Source organism: Eptesicus fuscus, chromosome 1, assembly GCF_027574615.1.
Source record: "Eptesicus fuscus isolate TK198812 chromosome 1, DD_ASM_mEF_20220401, whole genome shotgun sequence".
In the NCBI taxonomy this organism is placed as follows: Eukaryota; Metazoa; Chordata; class Mammalia; order Chiroptera; family Vespertilionidae; genus Eptesicus; species Eptesicus fuscus.
In genome coordinates, this window is record NC_072473.1 from 127,903,457 (window position 1) to 127,926,717 (window position 23,261).

At 47.1% G+C, this 23,261-nt stretch overlaps 1 protein-coding gene across 1 annotated transcript in view; it reads left to right on the plus strand.

Annotated features, from left to right (window-relative positions):
- SMC1A (structural maintenance of chromosomes 1A) overlaps positions 1 to 23,261 on the plus strand; it is a 32,387-nt gene that overhangs the window by 5,636 nt on the left and 3,490 nt on the right. Inside the window, exons 4-22 of the mRNA XM_008158306.3 lie at positions 802 to 1,005; positions 1,099 to 1,337; positions 2,455 to 2,713; positions 2,812 to 2,952; positions 4,367 to 4,449; positions 4,613 to 4,820; positions 5,717 to 5,902; positions 5,986 to 6,165; positions 6,266 to 6,412; positions 6,508 to 6,645; positions 7,415 to 7,531; positions 7,632 to 7,738; positions 11,210 to 11,351; positions 12,420 to 12,565; positions 12,657 to 12,810; positions 14,198 to 14,308; positions 20,925 to 21,081; positions 21,562 to 21,716; positions 21,834 to 21,985. Of these exons, the coding sequence (XP_008156528.1) occupies positions 802 to 1,005; positions 1,099 to 1,337; positions 2,455 to 2,713; positions 2,812 to 2,952; positions 4,367 to 4,449; positions 4,613 to 4,820; positions 5,717 to 5,902; positions 5,986 to 6,165; positions 6,266 to 6,412; positions 6,508 to 6,645; positions 7,415 to 7,531; positions 7,632 to 7,738; positions 11,210 to 11,351; positions 12,420 to 12,565; positions 12,657 to 12,810; positions 14,198 to 14,308; positions 20,925 to 21,081; positions 21,562 to 21,716; positions 21,834 to 21,985 (3,026 nt within the window). The remainder of the gene's footprint in view (positions 1 to 801; positions 1,006 to 1,098; positions 1,338 to 2,454; positions 2,714 to 2,811; positions 2,953 to 4,366; positions 4,450 to 4,612; positions 4,821 to 5,716; positions 5,903 to 5,985; positions 6,166 to 6,265; positions 6,413 to 6,507; positions 6,646 to 7,414; positions 7,532 to 7,631; positions 7,739 to 11,209; positions 11,352 to 12,419; positions 12,566 to 12,656; positions 12,811 to 14,197; positions 14,309 to 20,924; positions 21,082 to 21,561; positions 21,717 to 21,833; positions 21,986 to 23,261) is intronic.

Sequence of the window (23,261 nt, forward strand, 5' to 3'; positions counted from 1 at the left end):
GCTGTTTGCCAACCCTTGGGCCTGCTTTCATCTCCGGCTTCCTCTCTGCCCTGAACTAATAGAGCAGCTTCCTCACTCCAGTCTGGCCCTTGTAGTCTCCAGATCGGCATCACTGGCGACATATGAGAAATGCACATTTTCAGGCTCCGTCCTAGGCCTACAGACTCAGAGACGGTGGGGCGGTAATGCGTGTCTTACCAAGCCCTCCGGGCTATGATTGCACACGCTGAAGTTTGAGAACCGCTGCCTCAGCATGAAATCCAAACTCCTGTCCTTCAGGAAACACCATACCATCCTTTGGTTCCTGGCTGCCTCACTGGCCTCATCTGCCGATGCTCTTCCCTCCAACCCTGCACTCCAGCCTAGTGAAACCATTTACCGTTCCCCAAATTCACCTGCTTTCTTTGGACTGGAGGCCTTTGCACGTTAATTTTTCTCTGCGTGGAATAACCTCGCCTCTCCCACTTTCTTGGTTAGTTCTTCCGCACCTTCCAAACTCAGCTTAGGTGCCAGCTTTGGGAAACCTTTCCAGGCAGACACTCGTCCCAGTCTCCTATCCCCAGGCCTCATTTAGTCCTTTTCTGTGCTGCTGCTGTGGCTGCCTATAATACATGGTGTTGGCTTTGCTTCTGCTTTCCGTGCACTTCCAAAGGCCAGGAATGTGTCCTCAGAGCCCAGTGTGAAATGCGGCACCCAGTGTGGAGAGGGGGTTCAGTGGCCTTCTGAAAGATTGAGTGGGAGTAGGTCGGAGGAGCTGGCTGGCTAGGGTCTAAGTGGGGAGAGTGTTTTGACTTTTACTAGGGTGCCGTGGAATCTATTGCCATGAAGAACCCCAAAGAGAGGACAGCGCTATTTGAAGAGATCAGTCGCTCTGGAGAGCTGGCCCAAGAGTATGACAAGCGAAAGAAGGAAATGGTAAAAGCTGAAGAGGACACGCAATTCAATTACCACCGCAAGAAAAACATCGCAGCTGAACGCAAGGAGGCCAAACAAGAGAAAGAAGAGGTAGGTGGCTAGGCTGCCTCTGGGCCCTGAGAGAGGACGGGGAGCCAGCGCCTTACTGACGGCCCCCCTGACTCCGTACCCCTATTTGCACAGGCCGACCGCTACCAGCGCCTGAAGGACGAGGTGGTGCGAGCGCAGGTCCAGCTGCAGCTCTTTAAACTGTATCACAACGAAGTGGAGATCGAGAAGCTCAATAAGGAGCTGGCCTCTAAGAACAAGGAGATCGAGAAGGACAAGAAGCGGATGGACAAGGTGGAGGATGAGCTGAAGGAGAAGAAGAAGGAGCTGGGCAAAATGATGCGCGAGCAGCAGCAGATCGAGAAGGAGATCAAGTAAGAGACAGGCGGGGGCGTGCAATTCATGGGAAACCAAGAGGCTGTCCTGTTTCCTAGGCTTCCTCTCAGCCTGGAGTTCCGCGGCCATACTAGTTTCTTTATTTTCCCCTTGACTTGCATTTTATTTTTATTTTTTAAAAAATATATATTTTTACTGATTTCAGAGAGGAAGGGAGAGAGAGGTAGAAACATCAAAGAGAGATCATTGATCGACTGCCTCCTACATACCTACCCCACAATGAGGTTAAGCCCGAAATCCGGGCACGTACCCTTGACCGGAATCGAACCTGGGACCCTTCAGTCCGCAGGCTGACGCTCTGTCCACTGATCTGAACCGGCTAGGGCTTGACTTGCATTTTAGACAAATAGAGTATTTAAATACTGAGGCTCTGGGTAGATAGGTGCTCAGAAGAGGGAGAACTTGAAAGGGTGATGACTTGCCAAGTGCGAGGAAACGATGAGAATCCCAGGCACTGGAGTGGTGGGGAATGCCTTCCTAGAGGAAAACGAGCCAGGAGTTCAAGGCACAGGAATTTTATTTCATTTTTTAATCCTCACCCGAGGCCATTTTCCCATTGATTTTTAGAGAGAGTGGAAGGGAGAGGGAAGGAGAGAAATATCAATGTGAGAGAGACACATCGATTGGTTGCCTCCTGCATGTGCCCTGACCAGGGCCCGGGCTGGGGAGGGGCCTGCAACCGAGGTGCATGCCCTTGCCTGGAATTGAACCCGGGACCCTTCAGTAGCAGGCCGACGCTCTGCACACTGAGCCAAACTGGCTAGGGCAGGGACAGGAATTTTAAAAGGCTAGTTCAGATGGGGGCTGACTAACACAGGATGTTCTCAGAGTTGTTATGAGGGTTCTGGCCTGGCTGGCGGAGGCCAGGGTGGCAGCTTTAACCTTATGGAGGGCCTGGAATGCCAGGGAATAATCAGCCCCTTTTTTGAGGGTCTGTGGGGCATCAGGTCCTTATTCGTAGACAGTTCCCTGGGGCTGGCTGTGTGTGTGGGGGGGAGGGGGGGGCTCAGGCATCCCTTTCTTTGGGTAAAAAACCTAGGAACCCTCGCTTCTCCAACAGTGCTGACTTGTTTTCCCCCTCCCCTCTGGCAAAAGGGAAAAGGATTCCGAATTGAACCAGAAGCGGCCTCAATACATCAAAGCCAAGGAGAATACCTCCCACAAAATCAAGAAGCTGGAAGCAGCCAAGAAGTCCCTACAGAATGCTCAGAAGCATTACAAGAAGCGTAAAGGTGACATGGACGAGCTGGAAAAGGAGATGCTCTCGGTGGAAAAAGCCCGGCAGGAGTTTGAGGAACGGATGGAAGAGGAGAGTCAGAGTCAGGGCAGAGACTTGACCCTGGAGGAGAATCAGGTAGGGTCTGGGAGGGCTTGGGGGGGAGGATGGGGAGATTGCTGGGCTGACATGGACTGACCCGTCATCTGTGTCCTCCTTCCCTGTCTCTAACACAGGTGAAGAAATACCACCGGTTGAAAGAAGAAGCCAGCAAGAGAGCAGCTACTCTGGCCCAGGAGCTGGAGAAGTTCAATCGAGACCAGAAAGCTGACCAGGACCGGCTGGATCTGGAAGAGCGGAAGAAAGTAGAGACAGAGGTGGGCATGTTACAGGATTGGGGATGATGGTCCAGAGAAAAGGAAGTAATGATAATCTTAATTGTACCGACAACAGCTAACATCGAGCAAGCACTTAACTGTGTGTTGGGCACTATACGTGTATTCACTCATTTAATTTCTGCTTTTCCAAATGAGGAAACTATATCACAGAGGTGAGGCAATTTGCCTACGGTCCCTTCATTATTAAGTGGCAGAACCAGGATATGAACCTGGCCAGTCTAGCTCTAAAGCCCACACTCTTATCAAGTATACTTCACTTACTGTCTTCCTAATAACAATGATAGTGGAATAATAACAAGAATAGAATAGTGTCATGGCCCTTGCTTGTTGGTTAGACCATTGTCTGGATACGCCAAGGTTGTGGGTTCAATCCCCTGTCAGAATCAACCAATGGCCCTAGACGGTTTTCCTCAGTGGATAGAATGTTAACCTGTGGACTGATCCGGGTTCGATTACGGTCAAAGACACACGCCCGAGTTGTGGGCTCGATTCCCAGTAGGGGCGTGCAGGAGGCAGCCAATCAATGATTCTCATCATCGATGTTTCTTTCTCTCTCTCCCTTCCTCTCTGAAATCAATAAAAATATATTAAATAAATAAAAGTTTTTAAAATCAACCAATGAATGCATAAATGATTGGAACAACAAAACAATGTTTCTCACTTTCTCTCTCTAAAATCAATAAATAAAAATTAAAAAAGAAAAGAAAAATGGTTATACTACCCCAAGAACTCAGCACTCCAGGTATTCTGCTAAGCACTTCTTTTGGCGGTAGGCGTCAATATTAATAGCTACCCTATATTAAGCACTTAATTACATTATTTCTGAAGTGGTGGTTACCTACATTTCACAGATGACAAAACAGAGGTGCAGAAAGGCCCAGAAAGCTTTACCTGGCGTTGGCTTGAGCCTCCCTGAGTGGTGAAGAGAGCCCAGGCTGGGTAGAACACTGAGAGGGTCTCATCAGGCCCTGGGAGGCCTCGTCAGTTAGCAGAGCCACACCGAGCCCTGTCTGTGTATCTGCTTTTTTAGAGAAATGTTTTTATTAACTTCAGAGAGAAGAAGGAAAAGGGATAGAGAGATAGAAACACCCATGAGAGAGAAACATTGATGGGCTGTCTCCCGCACGGTTCCTACTGGGGATCGAGCTTGCAACCTGTCCATGTGCACTGCCCGAGAATCGAACCAGTGACCTCTTGGTGCATGGGACAACTCTCAACCGAGCCACACCAGTTGTGTGTCTGCTTTTTAGTAGGCCTCCTGCAATAATGACATTGTCCTGGACTGTTGGGCTCTTGGATAAGCAGGCACATAGGGGCTGTAAGCCCAGGCCCCATGGTCTTGGAGTTACCTTGCTCAGCCCCTTGTGATGGAGTGTATTGGTCTCTCTTCCAGGCCAAGATCAAGCAAAAGCTGCGGGAGATTGAAGAGAATCAGAAGCGGATTGAGAAACTGGAGGAGTACATCACGACTAGCAAGTATGTGGCTCTACAGCCTTCCCTCCTACTTCTGGGCCTGTTATTGTGAACCCTTCCTATCCCAATCCTCCCCAGGCAGAGACCCCCCGCCCGCCAGAGGCCCTCTGAGCCCGAAGTATTTCCTGACCAGCCCGGGTAATCCCTGTATCCCCTTATTTTCTAGGCAGTCTCTAGAGGAGCAGAAGAAGCTAGAGGGGGAGCTGACAGAGGAGGTGGAGATGGCCAAGCGGCGTATTGATGAGATCAATAAGGAGCTGAACCAGGTGATGGAGCAGCTGGGGGATGCCCGCATCGACCGCCAGGAGAGCAGCCGCCAACAGCGCAAGGCAGAGATTATGGAAAGCATCAAACGTCTATATCCAGGCTCTGTGGTAAGACTGGGGAGAAAAAACTCATTTCCTGAGCACTTACTTTCACACTCAGTCAGATCATTTTCCCAGCAGCCCTGTTAATTTCATTTTTTACAGCTGGGGGAACTGATAGGTTAAATTGACCTGCCCAAGAGCACAGCTTATGAGTGAAAGAACTGCAGTTCACACCAACTTGTTCTGATTCTTAACCTCGTGTTCTTTTTATCACACCAGTTGCATCTTCCTGAAGGTTTCGTCTTGCTGTGTCCACTCCTTTGTGGGAGGCAGGGAGAACAGAGAGACCCTTGGAAGGGGGAGAGGCCATGGGGCAGAAATTAGTCTCCCAGGAAGGAGCCCCGTGCAGGCTTCAATATGAGTTCCCTTGCTAGGAACCAACCCGCTCATTTGCCTGGCTTTTTCGGATCTGTAATCCCATCCCTGGGTTCAGCTTAATTGGGTTCGATAAATATTTCCTGATCTCTCCTCTAGACACTGCTGGGGAGTTTATATGGTCGAATTAGGTTCAGGCCCTGCCCTTAAAGATCTTTCCCTTCATCTGAGAATTCTTAGGGAACCATGGTTGGTTTGGGGAGAATGGGGGCAGATGAGCTGGGAAAAGAGGTTTCTTTTGCTGGGTGCGTGTGAGAATTGGAGATAATGTATGTAGGGTATCTGGTATGGTGTCTGGGGTGGCAGCAGTGTGCGAAATGGTTAAAGTGAGGTTTAGCAAGGATGATTTTGGATTCAGGTATGACTGCCTGAAGTCCTTGTTGCTTTGGGGCCAGAGTAGGCTTTTTCTTCACAGCCTGGGGGCTGTGTTCCCGATACAGACTCTGATCTACCCACGCTGGCAATTGGGGTTTCTGAGCCAGCTCCCCAAATTCTCAGGCTTTATTTTTCTTTTGTGACTTGCTCAGTACGGCCGCCTCATTGACCTCTGCCAGCCCACACAAAAGAAGTACCAGATTGCCGTAACCAAGGTTTTGGGCAAGAACATGGATGCCATAATTGTGGACTCTGAGAAGACAGGCCGGGACTGTATTCAGTACATCAAGGAGCAGCGTGGGGAGCCAGAGACCTTCTTGCCTCTTGACTACCTGGAGGTGAGGCTGGTATCAAGACAGTGTGTGAAGGACCCTCCTCCTAGACCCCCATGTTCTGCCACCTACTGAGCTTCTTCCTACAGGTGAAACCTACCGACGAGAAACTCCGGGAGCTGAAGGGGGCCAAGCTGGTGATTGATGTCATTCGCTACGAGCCACCCCACATCAAAAAGGCCCTGCAGTACGCTTGTGGCAATGCCCTTGTCTGTGACAATGTGGAGGACGCCCGCCGCATTGCCTTCGGAGGCCACCAGCGCCACAAGGTACGGATTCCCTTGCCCAGATTGGAGCTGGACAGGCTGCCTTCGTATTGGAGATTCGTCTGTTCAGCTTCTCCTTCTCTGCTCTCCCTTCTGTGTGTAGACAGTGGCTCTGGATGGGACCCTGTTCCAGAAGTCAGGAGTGATCTCTGGTGGGGCCAGTGACCTGAAGGCCAAGGCGCGGCGCTGGGATGAGAAAGCAGTAGACAAGTTGAAAGAGAAGAAGGAGAGGTTGACAGAGGAGCTGAAAGTAAGCCGCTGGCGATGCGGTCCCTGGAAGTGGGGGTCCTAAGCTCAGGCCGGCCGCCTTCTTACCACCTCGCCCTTCTTTCTCGTCCACTTCAGGAGCAGATGAAGGCCAAGCGGAAAGAGGCAGAGCTGCGCCAGGTGCAGTCTCAGGCCCACGGGCTGCAGATGCGGCTCAAGTACTCACAGAGCGACCTGGAACAGACCAAGACACGCCACCTAGCCCTGAATCTGCAGGTGGGGTCTGGCCCCAGCCCTGTTTTCTAAAGGCCATCTTCCCATTTCTCGGGGGGTAGGGAACTTGTCCCGCTCCCCTCTCTCCCAGGCTGCTCCAGGGAACCAAGCATAGCGCCGAGTCAGACAGCCAGGGGTTCAAATCTTGGCTCTGTGTAACATTATGCGAGTTACTTAACCTATCAGTGTAAGTTCGTTTTTATCGATAGCTGTAAAATGGTAGTTAGGATACTCCTTGCTTTATTAGGGTCATTGTGAAGGTTGAATGAGTTAGTACATGTAAAGTGCTTAGACTGATTCTTTGCACCCAGTAAGTGCTCAGTAAACATTAGGGGCTATTATTAGCAGAATTCATTCATTTAAGCAATATATGAGCTTCTTCTAAAAGTGAATTGAAAGTGAGCTATAGGCATTTCAGTCCCTGTGTGGGGTACTCTTCTAGATGCTAATGTGTTTGATCATGACATGCTTCCCCAGACCTCCCTGGAAGGGTTATGTAATGTGTGTGTGTGTGTGTGTGTGTGTGTGTGTGTGTGTGTGTGTGTGTGTGTAGTTTTGCCTTTTTCTAAAATTAAAAAGTGTGAGTTTTCTAAAACTTCTGAAGCTCTGTGTTAGTTCGAGAGACGCTGGAGCTTTGACTGGTGCTAAAGTCACGTTCTCTCAGCGTGTGAAGAGCTAGCTAGCCCTTTGTGTCCATGGCCAGGGAGCTCGGGCGGCTCCTTCCTCTAAGGAGCCTGGTCTCTTTTTACCCTCTCAACCCCATTTCCTGCAGGAAAAGTCCAAGCTGGAGAGTGAGCTAGCCAACTTTGGGCCTCGCATCAATGATATCAAGAGGATCATCCAGAGCCGAGAGAGGGAAATGAAAGACTTGAAGGAGAAGATGAACCAGGTTGGTGGAGGAGCCAGGCCAGCATGTGCATCGGGGCAGGGCTGGGCCTGGAAGCAGCACTCTGACCCAAAGCGCCTTTGCCCTCCTTCGCTTCTGTCAGGTAGAGGATGAGGTGTTTGAAGAATTTTGTCGGGAGATTGGTGTGCGTAACATTCGGGAGTTTGAGGAAGAGAAGGTGAAGAGGCAGAATGAGATCGCCAAGAAGCGGTAAGTGTAGTGACTGCAGTGCCTCTGAGACCCCAGCCTGACATCCCGGAAAGGCAGATGCTGTCATAAGGCTGGGAGCAGCTCTTAGAGAGATGGGCGTTTATTATAGGTCAGCCTTAGAGAACAGGGACATTAGGGAGGTGATGTCGCACAGTCCAGTGGTTAAGAGTGCCAACTTGAAATGTGGTTTACCTGGGTTGAAAAATCCCAGCTCCAGCCCTGACCGGTTTGGCTCAGTGGATGGAGCATTGGCCTGTGGACTCAAGGGTCCCGGGTTCGATTCCGGTCAAGGGCATGTGTCTTGGTTGTGGGCACATACCCAGTGGGAAGTGTGCAGGAGGCAGCTGATCGGTGTTTCTCTCTTATCGATGTTTCTAGCTCTCTATCCCTCTCCCTTCCTCTCTGTAAAAAAATCAATAAAATATATTTTTTAAAAATCCCAGCTCCACAACTCGTGTTGGACAGTGACTTGATCTCTCTCAGCCCCCGGTTCCTTATCTATAAAATGGGATAATGATACCTGTGTCATGCATGGCATTGTTGGACGGATCAGGTGAAATAATCCTTACAAAGCATGTAGCATAATAGCACCTACTAAGAGCAATAAATATTAGCTTTTTAAAAATAATCCTGAAGTGTTGTTGTTGTTTTTTTTAGATATATTTTTATTGATTTCAGAGAGGAAGGGAGAGCAAGAGAAAGAGAGCAACATCAATGATGAGAGAATCATTGATTGGCTGCTGCTTGCACTCCCCCTACTGGGGATCGAGTCTGCAACCCAGCATGTGCCCTGACCAGGAATCGAACTGACCCCCTGGTTCATACATAGGTATACGCTCAACCACTGAGCCACACTGGCTGGGCAAATGTTAGCTTTTATTATTGTCATTATCCTGATAGGCAATGCAGGTGAGGAGTAACAAAGTTCTAGGTTAGAAGAATAGTAAGAATAAAACAACAGTTTCTCTCTTCTCCCCACTTCAGTTTATTCATTTGTTCAGCAGACCTTTCTTGAGTACCTATGTTGTGCCAAGTTGTCCTGTGCTAGGTATTGGAGGGGGTTGGGAGATGGGGATGAGGCAGATGAACATGACACAGTCTCCCTAAAGGAGTTCATCGGGCCCCTGGGCCTCGATCGGCAGTTCACGTAGCCCACACCCATACAGGAAATATTCATTGCTCTTCTACCCCCAAGCCAAGCTCAAGGGATATAGAATTGAGTTAGAAACGGTCGCTGCCCTCAGCGAGTTGAGTTATGGAGTAGTAGGGGAGACAAGTAGATCAGCAACTTCAGATTAGTATGACCAATACTGTACCTTAGGTAGAAACAAAATACAGAGGAAATGGTCAAGGAACTTCAAATCAACAAGAGGAAAAATCCAAACAAGAGACCCAATAGAAAACTGGACAGAGGATGTAGTTAGCATGTCATGAAAAGAGAAGCTTGAATGGCTGATTACAAAGTGATGTTCAGTCTCATTCCTAATCAGAGAAATGTAAATTAAAACAATCTAGAGGTATTCAGTGGAAATACGTCTCCGGAAGTTCTGGGACTTTAGCAAAGCCACACCTGGGTATGGATCACAGAGAGTCTTGCCACAGGGTCACAAAGGGACACATTCAACGTGGTTTATCTTGTCATAATTTGGTAGTAGGATGTTGGTGCAATGTAGACAGCCATCACTGGGGAAAGTATAAGTTTAATGTGATGAGTCTACAGACTCCTGATTACTGTATGGCAGTTTAACCCTTTGCACTCTCTTTTTTCTCGATTCCTTTATTCTAATGCTAACCGTGTCGAGTCACACTCGACATCCGAGTGCAAAAGGTTAAAGCAAGAACTGGATTTATGGGCATTGCCCTGTATAAATGTATAGCACCATGCATTTGTGTAAATTGAAAAAATGACATTTTATAAGGGTATGCATTTTAAGGCTGTGTACATATGTTTGTGTATATATGTAAGTCTGTCGCTTTGGAGTGCTCACTGTAAAGAAGATAAGGGGCGTGAAAATCGGAGTGAACCAGAGGAGACGAAGGGTCTTGCACAGACAGCAATCATAAATGTGTTAGGAACTGTGGGATGTGATTAGCTCAACAGCTATAAAGGGAGGAATCCAACAAAGTGTAATAGAAACTAAGAACCTGCTCACAGCCTTCAGGAAAGGTTTTACAGAACAAGGAATGATGAAATGGAGACCTGTAGAGTGAGTAGGATTTAGCCAGCCGGGCAGCAAAGTCCCAGGCAGTGAGAACAGCATGCTCAGAGGTGTGAGAGACCATGCCTTGTTCTGGAAACTAAAGAGTTCTGAATGTCTGCAGCATAGAAACGGGGTCAGGTGGAAGGCGGGGATGGTGGAGAGGTCAGCGGGGGCCAGATCACAGAGGGCTTTATGAGTCATGCTTAGGAGATTGGACTTAAAATTGCATAGCTCAAAATTATAGAGTCAATTACATTTCATTTGGATTATAGTGACTAATAGGTTTAAACTGCCAGCATGACATCTGGCAGCATCTATGACACCACATTGGGGGTGTGGGGCTGCTGGAAGTATCTGTATGCTGGTTACATATTCTTTGAGTTCTGAAGAAATGGCGAGGAGGGCAATAGCAGGAATCTAGTATTTTCGCCATGGTTTTTTTGCTACCCAAGCTCTACTACCCCTTAGAAGTTCTGGAATCTTGGGGTGGGGGTGCGCATGTATGGGCAGTAGTTGGAACGAGTCAATATGAGATGAATACCTGGCAGTGATGATAACTACAGTTTACTGAGTACTTAACTGGGTGCCAGGTATGGTTCTAAGGACATTATACATATTAACTCCCAGTAACTCCGAGGTAAGTACTATTATTTCCATTTTACAGATGAGGAAACAGAGGCATGGAGAGGATAACTAACTTGCCCGAGAGTACACTACCAGTAAATGGCAGAGTTGGGATACCAATCCTCTTATCCCACCACACTGGACTGCACCAATGCCATAGGAGAAGGAGCCTGGGTTTGGTGCTAGCCCTGGGTTTCAATCTCACATTTGCCATTTACTAGCTCTGCGGCCTTGGGCAAGGTCTTTTACCTCCTGGCCCAAATCTCCTTATTTGTAAAATGAGGATAATAATGCCTGGTTGTGAAGCTGTTGATTAGAGGATTAGAGGTAATGTATGTAAAGTACACAGAAGCTTAATAAATAGGAATTATAGCTGGTGGGTTGAGGTGGGCCTTTTTGTGCTTCCATCTAGGAAGTTGTGGGTGGAGGGTCTGGAGTCCTCCGGTGTGTAAAGGGAGACTACTGGATTTTGGCGCAGTTTCCCCTGGCTTGTGCCATTTCCACAAGGCTTGGCTGAGGAACTTAGTCCTCCAACTTTAGGGAACAGTTTTATGTGGATGTGGGTGGATGAGCTGGGTGGTGACTGCAATTTAGCAGTAACCCTGGGTCCCTACGTCCTGGGCCTAGTTCTCCTTTCTCCCCACAGTTTGGAGTTTGAGAATCAGAAGACTCGCTTGGGCATCCAGTTGGACTTTGAAAAGAACCAACTGAAGGAGGACCAGGATAAAGTACACATGTGGGAGCAAACGGTGAAAAAGGATGAAAATGAGATAGAAAAGCTCAAGAAGGTAAGGAAGGAGAGCATGAAAAGAACTCCCATGTACCCATCACCAAGATTCATTAGTCATTAACATGTTGCCATATTTGCTTTTCCAGACTCTCAGTGGATGCATATTCTATTTTTTAAAATATTTTTAAAATTGATTTTAGAGAGGAAGGGAGAGGGAGAGGGAGATGGATATATCAATGATGAGAGAGAATCAGGGATTGGCTGCCTCCTGCATGCCCCATACTGGGGATAGAGCCCGAAACCTGGGCATGTGCCCTGACCGGGAATCGAACCGTGACCTCCTGGTTCATAGGTTGACGCTCAACCACTGAGCCATGCTGTCTGGGCTGTGCATATTCTTTTTATGAGCCATTTGAGAGTAAGCTGTCAATATGTCCTCTTTATGTGACTTTAAGATCAAAACGAAAACAAAACACTCCCCTTATAAACAATCAGACTATAGTCCCCTGTGACTGACCACTCATTCCCAGTCCCTTTATTCTTCCCGGGGCTAACTCCATGGAGTGTGTATCTTCCAAATCTGCAGGTATTGATTGACTTGAATACTTCAGCATTCATGTATGTACTGAAGTATTCAAGTCAATCAATAGAAAAAAATCCACCATATTGTTTGTGTGGGTTTAAAAAAACACATTGATGTTATTCTATAGTTCACAACAGTAGTTTTGATGTGGAAAAGATGCTCCAGAATAACAAGTCAAAATATCGAGTTTTAATTACAGTTAATTACTTTGTGGATCTGTCCTATAAGTAATGCTGGGAGGAAATCGGCTAAAATATTGATTGTTTATCTCTAGCTGGTGGGAGTTTGAGTGATTTTTGTCATCCCCGCTAAATACTTTTTCTGTATTTTGAACTTCTGCACAGTAGGCAACTGGTAAAATGGGCAACCAGATCATTTAGAATAAGATAAAAGAAGCTTGAGGGGTGAGAGAGGTTTGTGAAAGCAGAGCTCATTGAAGAGAGGCTCCAACAAACTGTGAAAAGGGTGGGGACAGAGGGAGAAAATCCTAGGAGAGAGAAGGAAAGCCTTCACCTCTTGTCCTGTTCCCCTTGCTGGGACCAGGAGGAACAAAGACACATGAAGATCATAGATGAGACCATGGCCCAGCTGCAAGATCTGAAGAATCAGCACCTGGCCAAGAAGTCAGAGGTGAATGACAAGAATCACGAGATGGAGGAGATTCGTAAGAAACTGGGGGGCGCCAACAAGTGAGTGGGTTCAGGCCTGGGGTTGGGGCAAGTAGGTATGGCAGGCAACCTGCTGGTTTTGGGTCTCACCTGTGTCCCTGGATCTTCTTAGGGAAATGACCCATTTACAAAAGGAGGTGACAGCCATCGAGACCAAGCTTGAACAGAAGCGCAGTGACCGCCACAACCTGCTACAGGCCTGCAAGATGCAGGACATCAAGTTACCACTGTCCAAGGGCACCATGGATGATATTAGTCAGGAAGAGGTGAGTCTCAGGGTTCGTGTTGGGAGTGGGCTGTGAGCAACATTAACCAGGGATGAGATGAAAGTGTGAAAGTGGCCGGGGAGGACAGGAGAGAGAGAGAGAGAAGGATGGTGGGACATAAGGAGGGATGGCAGGGGGAGGCTGTGGAGACAGGCGAGGTGAAAGGTAGTGGCCTGGTGTGACAGGGAAGTTGCATTGGGGGTAGAGCTGTATGTCCGTAGGTGGTGAGGGAGGTAAGCCAGGAGAACATTAAATCATTAACCTTGGGAATTGAGCTGTTAGCTCCAGTAGGTGATGGATATTGGTAGGAGCAGCAATTGAGGGACATTAGGTAAGAGGAAAGGAAGATAGAAGATGGAGGACCTGAGAGATGATCGCTTAGCTGCAGTGAGGGTGGTTGGCCAGGAGAGGGTTGGGTAAGGGACATCAGCAATGCAGAGGTGACAAAGCTTAGTTATAGGAAAGGGAGGGCCACTAGCTGATAAAAGGGCCATGTCATTTTATCCACTGGAAGTGAGGATTGGTAGCAAGGTGTGGGAATGTTAACTGAGGAGGTTTGCGTAGGTCTTGTCTTCTACTTGGACAGGTATCTCAGTCCCACATGTCCTCCTCCATCCCCTCTTCCAAAATAGCATTTCACTTTAATTCAGCAAAATATTGTGAACACCAGAAATGCACCACTGCTCAAGTTATCATCCTACCTAATAATAGACAAATATGCAAATTGACTGTACCTTCGCTATGCCCATGATTGGCCAGGAGGCGCGGGGAGGGGGGGCGGGACTCAGGGTGGTCGGGGTGGCCGATTGGGCCGGCGGGACACTGAGCTCGCGTCACCAGGAGGCTTTTGAAAGGCCTGGTGCACCAGTGGACAGACACCTAGTTCCCCTGCGATCGAAAGCGGGGAGCTGTGTGTCCGCTCCGGCACCAGCAGACCCCCTGCCATCAAAAGCAGGGAGCAGGCTGCTAGCAGTGTCCGCGGAGTGTGCTAGGCTTTGTGGGGCAGTGGATATGGCCTGGATGGCAGGTTAGGCCTAGGGGACCCTACACGTGCATGATTTAATCATGCACTGGGCCTCTAGTATGACATAATTACATCTAATCTAAACCACATCTCTGCCAGGCAGGCATTGCCCCATGTTAGAGATGAGAGAGCTCAGATCCCACAGTGATTTGAACAAAAGCCCAGTGGATCTGTGAAAGCAGATCAAACCCTTAGGCAGGCAATAGAGCCCAATTTTGAACTCAGATCTTTCTGCCTTCAAAGCTGCTGTCCTGCCACAAGGTGCTTTCTCAGTCATTGAAGGCTGCCAAGAAGGCCCAGCCCCTTCTAGAGGGGCCCTCTCCTGGCCAGTCTGCTCCATTCCACTCTGTGTTGCCTTTGCAGGGTAGCTCCCAGGGGGAGGATTCCGTGAGTGGTTCTCAGCGAACTTCCAGTATCTATGCACGAGAGGCCCTCATCGAAATTGACTACGGCGACCTGTGTGAGGATCTGAAGGTGAGGATCAGCCTTGGGGGTTGGGGAGCATTTTCCCACTGTCCAGAGAGTGGGTCAGCTCATCTGGGGACCCTCTGTAGACCAGGGCCAGAAAGAAGGACAAGCTGGCAAGAGAGGGAGGGTCAAGTTATGATCCAGGGTCTCCCCCTATATGCACAGATAAACCGGCATATCTTCCTCCCCGACCTCAAGTTGCGCCCATCCCTGCCTATTGCTCATCTTCCCCTTCCGTGTATAGGTACCTGGGGTTCATTATAGCATTCTCTATATATTTGAAAACTTCCATACACACACAAAGAACAGGCTCCTGAACAGACAGAGCTCGGAGGTTCCTCAGCCCTCTGTCCCAGTCGCTCTTCTCATTTGGCTTTTTCTCATCCTGGATCTTTCTTTCAGCTACCATCTCTATGCTAGGTCCCACAGTTATCTCAGATGCCAGCCCTCCTCCCCAAATCTACCCCTTCTTAGAGCTGGCCACAGGTTCAAACCAGAAATCTGGAGCCTCATGCTAGATTCCCTCTCTCACTTGGCCTATTCAGTGAATTACCAAGCCCTATTCCATTCTATCTCCTAAATAGCTTTAAATTCTCTTTTTTCCTGTTCCTACTAGTTCAGGCCACGCTCACCTCTCACATGGAGTACAGGAGCCTCCTAAATAGCTTCTGATGCTTTCCAATTCATCATTATAGCAGGGGGAATTGATTTTTAAAAAATTTTTTATTATGAAGTTCTCAAATATATAGAGAATGCTATAATGAACCCCCAGGTACCTATCACTCAGCTTTAGCAATTAGCAACATATGGTCAATCTTGTTTTTTATACCCTTCCATCTCCCTGTTGGCCTAATTTATTTAAATCAAATGCCAGATATTCCATTCATGGAAGGACTCTTTAAAAAACGTAACCACAACTCTTTAATATCATCTAATACTTAGTAAATGTTTAGATTTCCATGAACATCCCATAAATATCTTCTTTCTTTTGCACAGTTTGTGTGTTTAAATCAGGATTCAAGTGAGGTCCATATGTTAGAATTGGTTTCTTCTAGTCTATAACATTTTTCTCTTCCTATTTATGGAAGAAACTGGGTCATTGGACCTGCACAATTTTCTACATTCCAAATTTGGCTGAGTGTGTCCCATCATGTTATTTAACATGTTGTTCCATCCCCTGTAATTCTGTAAACCGGAAGTTAAGTCTAGGGTTTGACTGGATTCAGGTTCATTTTTTATTTTTGACAAGAATACATCATAGGTGGTACTCTGTGCTTGTAAACTTCCTTTTGTGTCGCATCAGTGAACACTGAATGTCAGTCCCATCTTTGTCATGATAAGATTGATCGTTGTTCAACATTCTTATAAAATATTCTTGCCAAAAACTCAAGGATCTGATCAAGCTTTTATAACCACCAATTATAAGAAACATGGGTGCCAGAGAAACATGTTAAATAAAAGCTCAGGGATGCATTCAGCCAAATCCATACTGGAAAGTAAAGGACAGAAGACCTGTTCTCATATTATACACACACACACACACACACATATATATATATGAAGAAAGAAAATAAATACAAAGGGGGAACTTTTATAGACGATAGGAGACAAATCAACCCATTGGAATATGCGGCTCTCCCTTAAGTCCATTGCAAAGAAAAGAGAGAAAGGGGAATTTATAGATTAAATGAGAATTAAGAGACATGTCAGCCAGTTGCAATGTGTGCACCTTACTTGGAACTTGCTTTAAAAACCTGTAAAATTTTTTTGGTTTGTTTTTGTTTTTTGTTAATCCTCATCTGAGGATATTTTTAGAGAGTGGAAAGGAGGGAGGGAAGGAGGGGGAAAGGGAGAGCGAGAAACATTGATGTGAGAGACACACATCAATTAGATGCCTCCTGCATACACACCCTCAGGGCTGGGGATTGAACCTACAACCCATGTATGCACCCTTGACCAGGAATAGAACCTGAGACCCTTTGGTGCTAGGGACAACACTCTAACTACTGAACAGTACCAGCCAGGGCTGTAAAAATTTTTTTATAAAACAATCAGGATGATTTGAACACTGACCAGATAATTTATGATGCTCAGGAATTGCTGCTAACATTTTTAGGCGAGTTAATGGTATCGGGTGTTATTTATTTATTTATTTATTTTTTATTGTCTAAAGTTTTACATATGTCTCCTTTTCCCCCAATTGACCCCCCTTGGGTTTTATTTTTAACCGTCCTGTCTTTTATAACTGGTTCAAAATGGAGGTGGGGTGGATTTTGCATCCCTAGGGACATATGTTAATGTCTGGAGATATTCCTCACACCCACTTGTCACAACTGGGGCGGAGGTTACTACTGGCATCTTGGGATGCTGTGAAACATCCTACAGTACATAGGACAGCCCCCACAGAAACTGCATCTGGTCCAAAATGTCAGCAGTGTTGAGATTCAGAAACCCTGCTCTCGAGATCAAGTGGAAGTATTTTTGGATGAAATGCTGTCTGAGATTTGTTTTAAAATAATTGAACATAGAAAGGAATTAGGTATAGATGGCAGAGTATTTGCTCTGAGTTGATAATTGAAGCTGGGTCATAGGTACATGGGGGTTCATTATATTCTCTGCATTTTTGTGTATGTTTGAAAAAAGAAAAACAATCTTGATCACTGGGTTCAGACATTGTTAGCCCTATCCATTTTTTTTAATCCACCTGAGGGAGTGGATTAAAATTTTTTTCATTGATTTTTAGAGAGTGGATGGGAGTGGGGAGGGAGACAGAGAGAGAGAAACATCCATGTGAGAGAGACACTTTAATTGGTTGTCTCCCTCTTGTGCCCAGTGCTTGAGCGGTGGCCTATGAACCAGGAGGTCACAGTTTCTTCTTTATTAGCTAGAATATTGTAAAGAGATTTTTCTCTCATCAATTGTTTGGTTACCCTGAGGTATAGTTTGTGTAGGAAAGGCAGGATATATATGCTTGGTTCTTTCCCTTTATTACCATTTATAAGCTAATGAGTTCTTTCTGTGGCATTCTCAAGATACGTCCACTAAATTGTTTTCTTATCATTATGAACTTTGAGGTTTAAACACATTTGATAATGTTGTACTCTGTGGTGGTGGTTATTCTTACTGATCAAGTTGTCGCATCTTTGGCCAGTGGGAACTCATTCATGTTGGCTTCTGAATCATTTTGACACAGCTCTTGTAGTCTTTGATATCTTCCTTGCTTCTTGGTATTTCCAGACTCATCCTCTACATTTCCTACCCCATGTCCTGAATTGGCCATTTCTCTGAAAAGCTCTTGACTTCTTTTAGTCGGAAAATGCTGTTATTTAGTGAGTACTGTCTGGACACTGGAGTGCTTTTAACTGCTGGGTTGCTTGGTGCTTCTAGAACTTTTTGGTAGACTGAGCTACAAAATGTATTTTTCTTTTGAAGGAACATGTATCATGAGTTTATATTCATACTTCCAATTTAAATCGTAATTCTCACAGTTCAACATGATTGATTTTATGTTTGAGTCTCCAGTTACTCTTGCTAAAAATCTTGGTTCCTAGCTACTAGTACATTAACATAGTAACATATTTATCCTATTCTGTAATAGTTTGGAAATCACAATAAGATACTATTAGCAACAATTTAATTTTTGAATGCTGTCTAAGATTTCCTTGAGGTTCTTTTTTGTTGTTAAGCTAATAGCTCATTGGACATGTGTTTCTGTTTTAAAGTAATTTGAAAGAATTCTCTGTGTTTAAACAACTTAATATATAGTCAAGTATTTTTGTTCAGTTTTTAGTTTTTAAGGGATTGCTTTTTTTTTTGCATTGTGATTAATTTTTCCCAACTTTAATTTTGAAAATGTTCAAACCTATAGAATAACTGAAAGGATAGTATAGTGATCATCCATATGCCCTTCACCTTAAATTCACCAATGAATATTTTTCAGTGTGCTTTCTCTCTCAGCTCGATTTCCTTCCCTCTACACTACACACTTTTTCTGTGTTGTTTTTTTTTTTTCTGAACTGTTTGAAGGAAGCTGCAGATTTCAACTCTAAATGGTTCAGCATCCTGAGAACAAGGGATTCTCCTCCATAATCACAATTCCATATTACACCTAAGAAGAGTAATAGTGATTTCATATTTCATATCCTGACCATATTCAGATTTCCCTAGGTGTTTCAAAAGCATCTTCTATAGCCGAAACCGGTTTGGCTCAGTGGATAGAGCGTCAGCCTGCGGACTGAAGGGTCCCAGGTACGATTCCAGTCAAGGGCATGTACCTTGGTTACGGGCACATCCCCAGTGGGAGGTGTGCAGGAGGCAGCTGATCGATGTTTCTCTCTCATCGATGTTTCTAACTCTCTATCCCTCTCCCTTCCTCTCTGTAAAAAGTCAATAAAATAATATTTTTAAAGTATCTTTTATAAAAGCTTAAAAAAAACCCTACCAAACTATGATCCAATCATATGTTGCTTTTGGTTCTTCTGTCTCTTTAATTTCCATTAATGTGGAATATTCCCCTCACCTTTTTTCATAACTGATCTTTTGAAGAGTCTGTGTGTTGCCTTTTTTTTTCTTCTATGTGTTGTCTCAAAGAATGGATATGTTAGGGGTACGTTATAGATATGTCAGTTTGTTTTCATTGTTGCTTAACTTGTTCTTCCTGTGAGTTGGGAGTTTGATCTCTTCTGGAGGCTTGATAGATTTGGGTTAAGTAATTTTTTGGCAAGAACAGTTCATTGGTGATGCTTTGCCCTTTGGATTGCGTTATGCCAGGAGGCACGTACTGTCAGGATGCCCCATATTCATGCTAACTTTGGTCCTCAGTTAAGGTATGGCTAGATCTCTCAACACTAAACATACACTTTTACCTTTGTACATAGTTAGACAACTTTAGGGTGATTTTTTGGCATCTTGTGAATATCTGGTTCCCCAACAATTGTTTTTAATTTATTTTTTTTTTTGTGGAAAAATTTTAATGTTGACATCATTGCAGGTGTCCACCCCTCCCCCCTTTGCCCACCTCCACCCACCCCTGCCTTTTCCTCCCTTGGCCTTCACCAAACTACTGTCTGTGTCCATGGGGTATTCGTATATGTTCTTTAGCTAATGCCTTCACCTTCTCGATCTAGTCACCCCACCCAACAATTTTTTTACCCAGTGTTTTCCACATTTTGGGTGAGTTCTTTCTTATAATTATGTAGTCTTCATATGGTTCTAAACCCAAAAGTATAGTACAAGGCACATGAAGAGAAGTTTAGCTTCCTTTCCTGTCCCCGTCACCTCTCATCCTCTCTGTAACCATTTTAATTAGCTCTTGGATTATCCTTTTTTTTGCTGCTGCACTTTTGAAAGACAAATACATTTGTATGCAAATATATTCATATTCCTTCTCTCAGATGAAAGGTAGCATTGCGTTGAGTACCTTTTGTGTTTCACTTATATCCTAGAGACCACTTTACACCGGTATTTAGAAATCTTCAGAAGGGCTTTTCTAAAATATATTTATATATATAGTCATGTCATTCCTGTGCTTAAAGGCATTCGGTGGAGCGTCACATCTTTTGGATAAAGTCCAAACCTCTTAAATACTAAAAGGCCCTTCATCATCAGGCTTCCTCGTGTGCTTCTAGCCTTGTCTCTTTTTCCCAGCATGCACTCGCGTGCGCACATACACACAGTTGCTACTTTTGCCATGTTGAATTGCCTTTTTTGTGGGGTGGAGGGGCTTTTGAAATTTTTTGTTGTTATTGATACTATTACAGATGTCCCCCATTCCCCCCCCCCTTGCCCATCTCCACCCACTGACGTTTTTAAGGTTGATTCCTCCTTTGAATTGCTCCAAATTCCTTGAAGAAACTATGAGCAAACCCCCGGTTTTGCATATGATGCCCCCGTCTGCGTAGAAGCCTGTTCTTTCTCGCCGACCTCACCATTCAGCCTGCAGGCCTGAGCTTAAACATATTCCTAGAAGCCTTCCCTAGCTGCAGAGTCCGAGTTAGGTGACCTTCTGTGCTGACCCCACGTGTCTGTTGATCGGAGTCTTGGTATCACCATATAGTGTCCTGATCATGTACTTGTATGCGTTCCCCTGTTAGTCTGCCAGCTCTGTGAGCACAGGACCCGTGACTCACAGGACCTCAGGGCCCTGGTGCCTGGCACTCGGAAGGCATTCGGTAAATATTTATTGACTAAAAGTGGCAGAAACGCACAAGCCCAGGCGTGCAGCGCAATATCCATAAAACCTAAAACCAAACTCAAGTGGAATTTGCTCAGATGTAGTGATCTGGTTATTCATTGTACAGTCCCGGCCAGCATGTGTGGGAGCCTCTAGGTCACCCTGGGATGGTGCTGGCTCATGGCCTGGGCTGAGAGCCAGAGAGGGGCCCCACCAGCTGCTCCTGAGAGACGGAGAAGTTGACAGGGCTGTGGGGGGAAGGGCTAGAGATGAGAAAGCGGCAGCAGCCTGTGATTTCCGGGGATGGTGGGATGGTTACTATGGGAGGAACCGAGCTGGGGAAGAACCTGAACTCTACTCAAGAGCGGGTACCCACGCAGTCAAGCATCTCTGGGGGCCTGGGCGATGGGCCCTGGCCTTCCTTGGTGTCATGGGGCCTGGGGTTTACAGGATGCTCAGGCTGAGGAGGAGATCAAGCAGGAGATGAACACACTGCAGCAGAAGCTGAATGAGCAGCAGAGCGTGCTGCAGCGTATCGCCGCCCCCAACATGAAGGCCATGGAAAAGCTGGAAAGCGTCCGAGACAAGTTCCAGGAGACCTCGGATGGTAGGACTTCCCCCTTTTACTTGGGCCCGAGATAAAGACAGGAGGCTGGAGGTGTGTGGCAAGGGCCTGCTATACATCCCAAGAGCTCCCGTTTTTACATGCTTTCTTACTTGCAACTCCCAGGAGGCCTAAACAGTAGGGGTTATCACACCTGTTTATAGAGTAGAAAACTGCTGCGGTTCAAAGAGGGCGAATTACCTGCGACAGTTACACAGCTGGTTGCTGGTAGAGCCCAGGGAAGAACCCATGTTTATGTGGCCCCAAGCCCATGTTGCTTCCTTTGCACCACGTGGCCAGTCCACCGGATACAGCTGGTGGTGGGACCATCACCCTGGGACTCTCCCCAGGCATTCGTCTCCCTCTGTGGGGTATCGCTGCTCTGTAGATTGTCATTTGAAGGTCATTCTTGTCAGACTGCATGGTCCTCGGCCTTGGCAGAGCCTGGGCACTGAGGAGTCGCCTGTCTTTCCCTTGTGGCAGAGTTTGAGGCGGCCCGAAAGCGAGCCAAGAAGGCCAAGCAGGCATTCGAACAGATCAAGAAAGAGCGCTTTGACCGCTTCAATGCTTGTTTTGAATCTGTGGCCACCAACATCGATGAGATCTACAAGGCCCTGTCCCGCAACAGCAGTGCCCAGGTAGGCGGGAGCCCCTTATCCAACCAGCCCCTGTCATCCTCAGTTGCCCTTCCCTCGAGGCTTCCTGTCCGCATCCCCGTCCAGACCCAAGTCCTCACCCATCTGCCTCCCGGCTAGGCATTCCTGGGCCCTGAAAACCCTGAGGAGCCCTATTTGGACGGCATTAACTACAACTGCGTGGCCCCCGGCAAACGCTTCCGGCCCATGGACAACTTGTCAGGCGGGGAGAAAACTGTGGCAGCTCTGGCCCTGCTCTTTGCCATTCATAGGTAAGGCTGTGCCCGCCAGGGCAATTGGTGGGGAGACTGAACTGAGGCCACTGGAGACTCGGGGGCCCAAGGATCTGCAGAGGTCTGCAGGGGTGATGGTGTTCTGGTGGAATTGGGATTGCGCCCCCGTTTCCCTACCTACTACCACACCTGGCCTGGGTTTGCTAGGCCCATTTTCCCCACCATCCTCATCCCATCAGCATGCCCTCACTAGCCCCGCATGTATTCAGTCCTCCCACCCGGGTGTTGCTCACGTGATTGCTGGCTAATCAGTCTTTTCCATGCAAATACAGCGTGACCGTCACCTACCGCCCCTTCATGTCTCATTCTCCTCCTGTTCCTCTGGGAAGCCTGCTTTGACCTGAGAAGCATACCTTGACCTTCCCCTCCTGAATGCCACTTGTACTTGAATCTGACCCCCACAACCTAGCGCTGGATTGTACTCTGTCACTCAGTGAGCGTTTCTTGAGGGCCACTCTGTACCAGACCCTCTGGGGCTATTAGTGTCACAGATGAATCAGACATGGTCTCTGTCCTCAAGGAGCTCGTGAGTTAGTGGGAGCCAGATGTGTAAGCAGGCAGTGAGCTTGGTTTTGTAACCAGGTGAGGGTGTGTGCTGTGGATGCACAGAGGAGGGGCCCCACCCACTCTGGAGAAGGATAGGGCTGGCCGGCGAAGGCTTTTGGAGGTAAAGTAGGTAACACATGAGCAGGAAATGTAAAGAATGAGTAGAGCCCGACCGGTGTGGCTCAGTGGTTGAGCGTCAACCTATGAACCAGGAGGTCACAGTTCAATTCCCAGTCCGGGCACATGCTCGGGTTGCAGGCTCGAACTCCAGTGGGGGGCATGCAGGAGGCAGCTGATCAGTGATTCTCTCTCATTATTGATGTTTCTTTCTCCCTTCCTCTCTGCAATCAATATATAAAAGAATGAGTAGAAATTGGCCAGGGAGAGAGGAGGCATTACAGGCGGACTGTGTAACACGTGTGCAGGCAGGGAGACATGAGAGCAAGGTGCAGGTGGGCGGGGCAGACTTCTGGGGCAGACGGCCTGGTGAGTATGGCCAGAGCCTAGGGCAGCTTTACCTCCCCAGTCAGCCTGGAGGCTCTGGGGAGGGCCGTGTCTGCTGGTTCTACAGGATCTGGGAGCACAGGGTGGGTGCTGCAGAGGGCTCAGTGGGTCTGTTGGCCTTAGGGGCTCGGGGAACATGAAGGCCTGGTTGTTCATCTCTGAAGAAGTGGAGGGGAATCTGGCCTGTGTGATGGGCCCTGGGGCT